Consider the following 8,492-nt stretch of genomic DNA (forward strand, 5'->3'; position numbering starts at 1 on the left):
TTTGGGCACTGCACTTCAAGAAAGATGTGAACCAACTGGAGAGAATCCAGATGAGAGCAACAAGAATGATCAAAGGTCCAGAAAATGCAATATATGAGGAAAGACCAAAAGAATTGGGTTTGTTTAGACTAGAAACTGTCTGAGGGGAGACATGACAACAGTCTTCAGACATGTTAAGGACTGCTGCAAGGGGGAAGATAAACTGTTCTCTTATTCCTACTGAAAGTAGCCTAAAAAGCAATGCATTTAAATTACAACAGAGAGCCAAATTAGACTACAGGAGAAGCTTCCTATTGGTTACAGCAGTTTTACCTGAGAAGATATTACCTATGGAAAATGTGAGATCTGGGTACTGGTATAGTGGGGTCTGCTTTTTGGAAGAGGTATGAACAATAAGACTGGTTCAAGTCCTTTTCAGCTTATTTTCCTCAGTGTTAGGAGTGTGGGAGAGAGACTGCACATGTCTGAGCTGAGTGGTCCTTGAACAGTTACACCCTAGTTACACCCTAAACTACAGTTAGTACCACTACCTTATAACCTGTACAAACTGTTTGCAACTACCACACTCAGGAAAACTGGGAAAAATGAAGTTCTGATTCTTACCTGCTCACTGGACACTATTCTGGCAGTGGAGGCCTGTGTCAAAGAGTCTGGGTCTAAACAAGTATAACACCCTAAACAATGTAAAACATACCAACCAGTGATAGAAATCTATGAACTCTGTTATATAGAAATATTTAATAGAAGAAGGAACCCAAACATCTGACACTTAATTAGAAAGCAGAAGATTACATAGTACAATGTGTTTTGAAATCAATTTACAATGAATTGTTAAGTATAAAATAGAAACAAAGAAAAAAACAGGTGAAACTAAGACAAATGCAGGGTGAATTGAGACTAAGTGCCTGACTAATAATTCCAGAGATAACTGGAAATGTAAGTTAGCACTTCTGAGATCCCTTGTTTCAATAGGTGGATTTTTGTTTCTGTTACTGCTTGCTTGTCTGCTCTCCATTTACAATAATAATTAAAAAAAAAAAAAGGCAAGATTGCAAAAGCCAGCTTTTTCCTCAGTTTCTTTGGTGCTTTTTGCTAAGCAGCCTTGGAGCTACAGAGGTTCACAGTCTTTCAAACATAGACTTATACCATAGAAGTGTTTACAATGGAAAGAAGAGTCCTTAAAATATATGACCACATAGAGAATCATATGGGATCTTCAGGTGTCTGCATCCTGGTATGGACTGTGGATGAAGAGGCCTCCCTCCTCAGACAGGCATGGGTCACTGGGTCTGTGGCAATACTGGTTTGGTTTAGAGCTGTTATACGTACTGGCTTCTGAGGAGAGAGTTCTGCAGAGGAGGAACTGTCTCTTGTGTTTTAATGTTTCCAGGGCACAAACTCAAGGTTTAGAAGGAGTACTGTGATACATATATCCTCAGCCGGATGACAGAGCTTCCTCTGAAGTTGATGACAGTATTGACAGTGATCATTTCCAAGTCCAACTCAACAGTACGGGGCCCCTTCACAGGGCGGGTCATCACCAGAGTAGCACTGATCGGTCCCGTTTGCTGTGCACAAAACAAGAGGAAACAGCTGAGATTTTAGAAAACGGGTCTTGAAAAATCATCTCAGGTAAGACCACATGATGGCCTTTGAGCAGCCAAAATAACAGTTTTCTGCTGCATTGTTGGAAGGTACTGCAATTCATGGGAGAGAAAGCTTCATTTCAGCCTTTGGCTCCATGTCAGTGGTTTGTATGAACTATCACCTTCTACATTTTGCAAAGCCTTTGGCAGCCCTGTACATAAAAGGAGCTAATTAACAGAGAAATTTGCTATTGTCCAAATGGAAGAAGATTAAAATGTGGATTTAGGGTATGCACAAGCAATGACACCTTCTCCTGAGTGAGTCAGATAACATTTTGTTTGATGTAAAGAGCAATGCTACTTTGAAGCAGCAAACACCAAGAAGGGGTTATGTTAACAGAGTTTGGAGACCAAATTATCCTATGTAAGCAGGGTCTTGGTTGGTTATATAGTTGCATATGTTAACAATACAAACCTTACCCTCTGAAGAGGCACTTCAGAAAAATCTGTCTTTGGTAAATGGAAGCAAAGCTTTGAAGTATCTGGCCAGAACAGTGAGTTATGAGCATTTGAAAATCAGAGCTTCTGACATTAAAACCAAGAACAATTTGTTTTTCAGCAGAAACACAAAAAGTGAAACCTGTTTTATCATGAGCATTTGCATTATCTCTGATCAGGGAAGCCCCATGAAGCTGTGTGGAGGAGCCGTGAAGGCTACAGTTCCCTTCTCTTCCCACTGCGCTTCCTGTTCCCAAAGCAACCAGGAGGCACCACCTGCTGGCTGCCAGCCTGACAGGGGAGCGGTGCAGCTGCCAGTGGGGTGCAAGGCACAGCTTGTGCAAGCAGTGTGTTTGAGGTGGCACAGCAAACGGCTGTGTGAGAAATAAACAACACTGGCAGACTCGAGCAGCAATGCTGGAGCCATAGTGGATCTGGCAGAATGACCAAGATGAGGGGATAAGGTCGGCGTGGTCAGTAATGACTTTGCAACAGGAAAGATCTTGTGAGATGCAAATGAGCATTCTTGGACCACTTCTCATTTTGGAATTTTGAAATATTTTCTTTTCTTTAACAGTGAATATCAGAGAATATCTCATGAGAAATGTATATTGGAATCTACCGAAATCTGTCACACTCCTGGTTTTTGCGTGGCATGGGAAACACCAATAGTCACTGAGCATCACTTATTGGGAATATCAAAGCCAGCTTTTCCCTTGGGTTAATAATTAACCTTCTGAATGCCACCATCCCTGCTGGCTGTGCCTCATTCTGTGCAGACACTTCCCATCAGCCCTGCATGTCAGGAGTGCACTGAAGATGACTGGGAAACAGAGATGTCATCTGAGGAAAAATCAGATTTTAAAAAATGAAGTAGTTGGGTTTTATCTAACAGTGTCTTAGGTAAAATGTGTGTTCTTAGTGAAAAAAGTACATAACAAATAAATGCAAATTTAAAAAAAACAACAAACTGTGTTTGCTTTGTGTAGGTTACCTTCCTGAAAGAGCCAGCAGCACACTGCTCTGCATGTCTGCACGTAACAATGCCTCCTACTGAAGGTTTAAAGACTATTGAATCAAAACTGGGATCTACTGTCTGAAGGATATTCAGCTAACAAGAAGACACTCTTGGGTCTGTCTCAACAAGCACCAGACCTTACCCGCATGTAGAATTCTCTGCCCTCATTCCCTGATTTGATTTGGAAGATGTAGTAGGCTCCAGGGTAGCGAGTTGTTGCTTGCATCTGAAAGATGTCAGAAGGTACAGACCGCCCGGACACCATATCCATCACTCTGTACAGGATGGTGAATGGCTGATCTCTGCAGCCGGGGTTTTCAGCGGGACACATGCAGCGACTAATGGTCAGAGACAGGATTGTCATCAGGGATTACAAAGTGCTGTAATATTTGATTCTTTATATGCAAATACAGCTGCATAAATAAATAAACAAATAATGTAGTCAACCAGCTAAAGAAATCAACGAAACCTGTAATTAATTTGCTCACTTTTAGTATTCTTTGTGCTATTCTGGCTTACCTGTATCCCTGCTTTATTTTTTTTGTCTTCTAGGCCAAAATATCTTGGCATCCTTTGTCTCCTTAGATCACTCAAAAATCTGTACTTTCTTTAAAGCAACTCTGCAAGTGTATAATACCCTGTACATGTTTATTCTGGTAGCAATTTAAACTGAACTGTCCGCATTTCACTGCTGGTGCTACATAAATGTTGTATTCTTTGTTTAACCATCTTTTATATATGACTTTAAAATATACAACCTGGATCAAACCAAAGATCAAATGGAAGTGGAAGAACATGATATCAAGCCAAGCATACAACACTTCCAGCAACATCCTCCAATTATTTGTGACTCTGAGAATTCTTGAAATCAAGATATCTTCTGTGTATTCATTAGTCTTAAGGCACTTCTTATCCATTAGCTTGTTCAGCTTCACCTTGTACCCACATGAATGTCTGGCAACTATAGGCCCCAGTGGCCAGGAGCTCCACAGCCCCCTTCACCTCTCCCTGCATTGGCCCTTGCTGACTTCATCTGCTGACCCCAGCTCCTCTGTTGAAAGAAGAGTGGCCAGTCAATCCCAGCTCATCCTACTTACACAGCTCAGGGTTTTGTATTTTACCCTGTTCATGGCTGAGGAGTCCTAACTTAGTTGTTTCTCACAAGGAAGCTGTTCTATACTTAAGATCATCCTCATTGCTCTATACAAACCTTTGTCCAGTTATATTATTTTTGAGAGGAGAGGAAGGAACTGCAGATATGAAAATCTGCAGTTTTGAAGATATGAGTACACAATGGCACATGCTCTAAGGATATTCTCTACCTATAAACAAACACCCCAAATTCAGATTGCTTTTCTGACCTCTAGTGAGTACTGCAGATCATGGAGCTACCTGTAACAAACTACAAATCTCAGTTTGGACGGATTATGATCACATCAGTGCTTGTGAATTTGGTATTGTCTTTTTACTTTACATTAATCTACACTGAATTTCATCTGACACTTCAGTTGCAGTCATTGAGGATCCTTCTGCAATGCTTTTCTCCTTACACGTTTCTCTACTGTCCTCAGATGCTGTTGTAGACTTTGCTGACCTCATGGTTTATCCTTTTTTCAAGGCTGCTTACAAATATGCTGGACAAAGTAGGTCCAGCTCAGACCTCTGCAGACCTTCACTGTGAAAACTGACATTTTAATACTATAGTCTATTTATTTTTTGTTTCATCCTCTTATTCTTCTGAGCCAGGGACTTCTTTCTTATTTATGGCTGCTTACTTTCCATAATAACCTTGTGTGGCATTATTTTCTGAAGCTTTTGGAAACCCAAACAGACGGCATCAGCCCATGTGCCCTAGCCACATGCTGCTGCTTTCTTCAGCGAGTTGTGAGGCAGAATGTCCACTTATAAAAGCCATGGTGGGGAATTTACTGGAAAAGAGTTGGGTCTTTTTGCCTGTTTTTTCTATAACATCCACTGCTGACAACAATTTCAGACACTTCTGGCATGTCCCCCACCCCATAAAAAGGCTCCTGGCATTATAATCACCCAGTTCTTCCACGGAAAACACAGATGCAAGGAAATCACTTGGCTTTTATACTGACCACTTCTAGACATGCCACAAATTAAATACAGTCACATCTAGACACCAGCCAAAGCCACCAAATGCAAAGCACAGAGATCAAGAGTTCTGGGGCAGGCTGATCTGTGAGGATGCTATAGTTGGCCCTGGGGAGTTTAGATACAGAGGCTTCAGATATTTCAACTTCCAAAACTGAGATAACACCTGAGCAGAGCTAGCACTTAAAGAAGAGTTGAGCTGGAGGAGCAGAGCGGTGCTGGTGGTTGGTGAGGAAGAAGGAGAAGAAGGAGCCCAAGCAGAGGTTTCCCTGCAACCCATGGCGACATGGCAGCTGTGCCCCTGCACTCGTGGAGGAACGTGGTGAAACATTCCCTGAAGGCACCAGGAGGGGTGAACTTGGCCACTGGACTTGGATTTTGTGGCCAGAGGATTTGCTGCCTGTGGAGTCTGATTATGCAGCTGTGGAAGACCCCGGGGCCAGGGGAGTTTGTTCCCGAAGCAGCCGTGACTCTGTGGGATGCCCAGGCTGGAGCAGCTCCAGACCTTGTGGGAAGGACTCATGAAGGAGAGGTTCATGGAGGACTCTCTGCCATGGGAGGGACCCCGTGGGGCAGCAGGGAAGGACTGTAATGAATCCTTCTTCCTGAGGAGGAAGGAGCAGCAGGAACCTGTGAACTGACTCTAAACCCCATCCCCTGTCCCCCTGTGCCGCTGGGGGGAAGGAGGGAGAGAAACCGGGAACAAAGGGATTTGGGCCCGGGAAGAAGGGAGGGATGGGGGTAACATATGCAAACCCTGCTCTGTGTGTGTCTGTGTCCTGTGTGTGTGTGATTAGTGTGAAATTAAATTATTTTTTTTCCCCAAGTTGAGTCTGTTTTGCTCGGGACCTTAATTGGTGAAGAACCCTCCTTGTCCTTTGTCTCAGGCCACGAGCTTTGTCCTTCTCATCCCAGAGTGTGTGTGAGGGGGGGGAGTTGAGTGAGTGGCCATGGGGCTGTTTCTTTGCTGTCGTGTTGGGCCCAAACCATGACAGTAGTAATCTATTGTAAATAAATGTCTCCTATTACCTTACAAACTTTGCTATTTTCTCCACTCACTGATAAAGTCTTTTTCCAGTCCAACTTCCCACACATCTGACTATCGTATCACATCCCACCTGGTGACCTGGTAAGGAATTGCAATTTACTCTTTTTTATAATGCTTACCAATGGTAAATGCAGCAACAGCATGTATGTATAGCTCTCAAGACACATTTCATGGCTGTGTTGTAAAAATGCAGCTTATTTAGTTCACTCTAGATACGCTTCACACAGATTGATTTTGCTTTTGTGGCTGTGGGTATGTTACTCACTTCTCATTAATCTGGATATAAGGATCCTCGCATCTTACTGGGTCTAAACATTTATATTCCCCTGGGATATTGAAACACGTTTGCTGCAGAGTGCAGGTGAAGTTTCTGTTTTCACATTCATTGATATCTACGAGACAAGAAACAAGAGAAAGGCTAAAGCAGGGAAATAAGTGCAAGACACTACTCTTATAAACTTATAAAATCTTAAAAATTGCCCCAAAATTCATAACACTCTTGCACTATGGGAAGTGGCCTTTTGATAACTGGCCCCTGTTTTAAGATCAATTTTTACTCCATTCAGTTCTGCCTATTGGAGTGCTCCCATATGCTAAGAGCTGCAAAACCAGAAATACTTGGCTGCTTAAGCTCTCTGACCTTAGAGAATGGGAAAACTATAGAGAAGTGCAGCAGAGAGGAGAGCATCTGAGGGCTTTCCTGTTTCCTGGTAAGTAAAGTCTCACACCAACACACCAGTTGACCTCAGTCAGACTATTCACATGATGACATTCTCACCAGAATTACATAATTGGCCCCTATGAGTGTTTCTCTGTGCAAAGCCAAGACCAAGCATCTCAATTCTTGAAAACCTCTTTCCAGACACAGGACTTTGCTTTCTGTTCCCCTCAGGTTTTAATCAGCATAGGAATGTTCTTACCTTGGCAGCTTCTGCTGTCGTCAAGCAAGTTATAGCCTGAAGGACAGCTACAGTAGTAAGAACCAGGTGAGTTCACACATTCATGCTGGCAGAGGAACTCTGAGAAGCTGCATTCGTCCATGTCTGCAGTGGTAAAACAAACTTTAGTGTCTTTGGCTTTACAGTCAAAAAAGCAGTCCCACAGGCAGGTGGCCATCCTTGCCCATCACCCCAGCTAGAGGCTGGAGCCCTCCAGCTCCCTAGGACTCTGCAGCAACCTGGCAAAATGCTATACAACAAGTTCTTGGTTAAACATTTTGCTTCTTGGGAAACCAAGCCTGCTGCTAAACACAATGCGTAGCTTTTATATATTTCTTTTTCCTTTCAAATACCTGTCACCAGTTGGCTGTATTTTCAGTTCTGTTTTACGTCAGAGATAGAGCCACTCCAACAACAAAGCCGCAACTGTAATTTGACAGGAGAGAGTTGGCTGTGGTTTTCTTTTGCTTTTTTTTTTGCTTTTTTCTAGAGAGCAAACTTCCCTTCTCCAGGGCCACATGGATCCTAGCAGAACTCCTGCAGCCAGCCCTGGTTGTTTTATGTTTTTTAGCCTCTAGCCAGTTATTTCCAAGGCATTCCAGCAAGACTACAGAGCTCATCCCAGCTTGAGTCAGACCTACTGGAAGGCCTAGCCATCCTGCACATATGCAGGAAGCTAAGCAGTCTGTAAAATCTCTGACTGAAAGCAGAAATTGTGCCCTTTCCCCCTTCCATTCATTAATTGACCAGTCATTGTGTTCTGCAGAACTGTGCTCAACCAAGAAAGATGAACTTCAGAGCTGCACATGGAGGCATGGTTGACTGAAAGGAAAACACTTGCAGAGGTGCTAGACTGAGAGAGGCTGCAGTTAATAATTTGGTTTCTAAGCCAGGGACTAATCCAGTGGCTGTTGAAGTACATCTGGATCCTGGGTGTCTCATAAGAGTGTCTTAACCAGGCATTGTCTTTGCAAGCCTCCACAATGTCTAGTGATTGCTTGTGAAGTGAAATTACTTAATCCAGAGAAGTTTGACCTTCTTTGACAAGCATTTTCTTGGACATAATTGTCAAGAAAATGTTTTCTGCTCTAAATCTGTGTGGTGGAAAATCTCTTTTGCTGGCTTAACTCTCAGCCATGAATGAGGCTCAAGCACCACCTTTTCTGTCACCATTTTGTACGGGCAATGTTTATTTGACTTTGCATTGAACTTAATTGGTTCAATTCAAAACTTCACATAGGTGTTGCAGCTCTAAATGCTAAATGCATGAGACCCTTTAGAGAGAC

General features: G+C 42.8%; 1 protein-coding gene across 2 annotated transcripts in view; it reads right to left on the bottom strand.

The window, feature by feature from the left end:
• Positions 1 to 710: 710 nt before the first annotated feature.
• Positions 711 to 8,492, bottom strand: part of FBLN5 (fibulin 5) — a 50,091-nt gene continuing 42,309 nt past the window's right edge. For both annotated transcript variants that reach the window (XM_010003717.1, XM_010003718.1), the window contains 4 exons: positions 7,189 to 7,311; positions 6,534 to 6,660; positions 3,245 to 3,440; positions 711 to 1,568 (listed from right to left, as the gene is read on the bottom strand). In XM_010003717.1, coding sequence (XP_010002019.1) covers positions 1,407 to 1,568; positions 3,245 to 3,440; positions 6,534 to 6,660; positions 7,189 to 7,311 — 608 coding nt within the window. In that variant the 3' untranslated portion in view covers positions 711 to 1,406. The remainder of the gene's footprint in view (positions 1,569 to 3,244; positions 3,441 to 6,533; positions 6,661 to 7,188; positions 7,312 to 8,492) is intronic.

This window comes from Chaetura pelagica, unplaced genomic scaffold (genome assembly GCF_000747805.2).
Source record: "Chaetura pelagica isolate M959 unplaced genomic scaffold, ChaPel_1.0 scaffold48, whole genome shotgun sequence".
Classification (NCBI taxonomy): Eukaryota; Metazoa; Chordata; class Aves; order Apodiformes; family Apodidae; genus Chaetura; species Chaetura pelagica.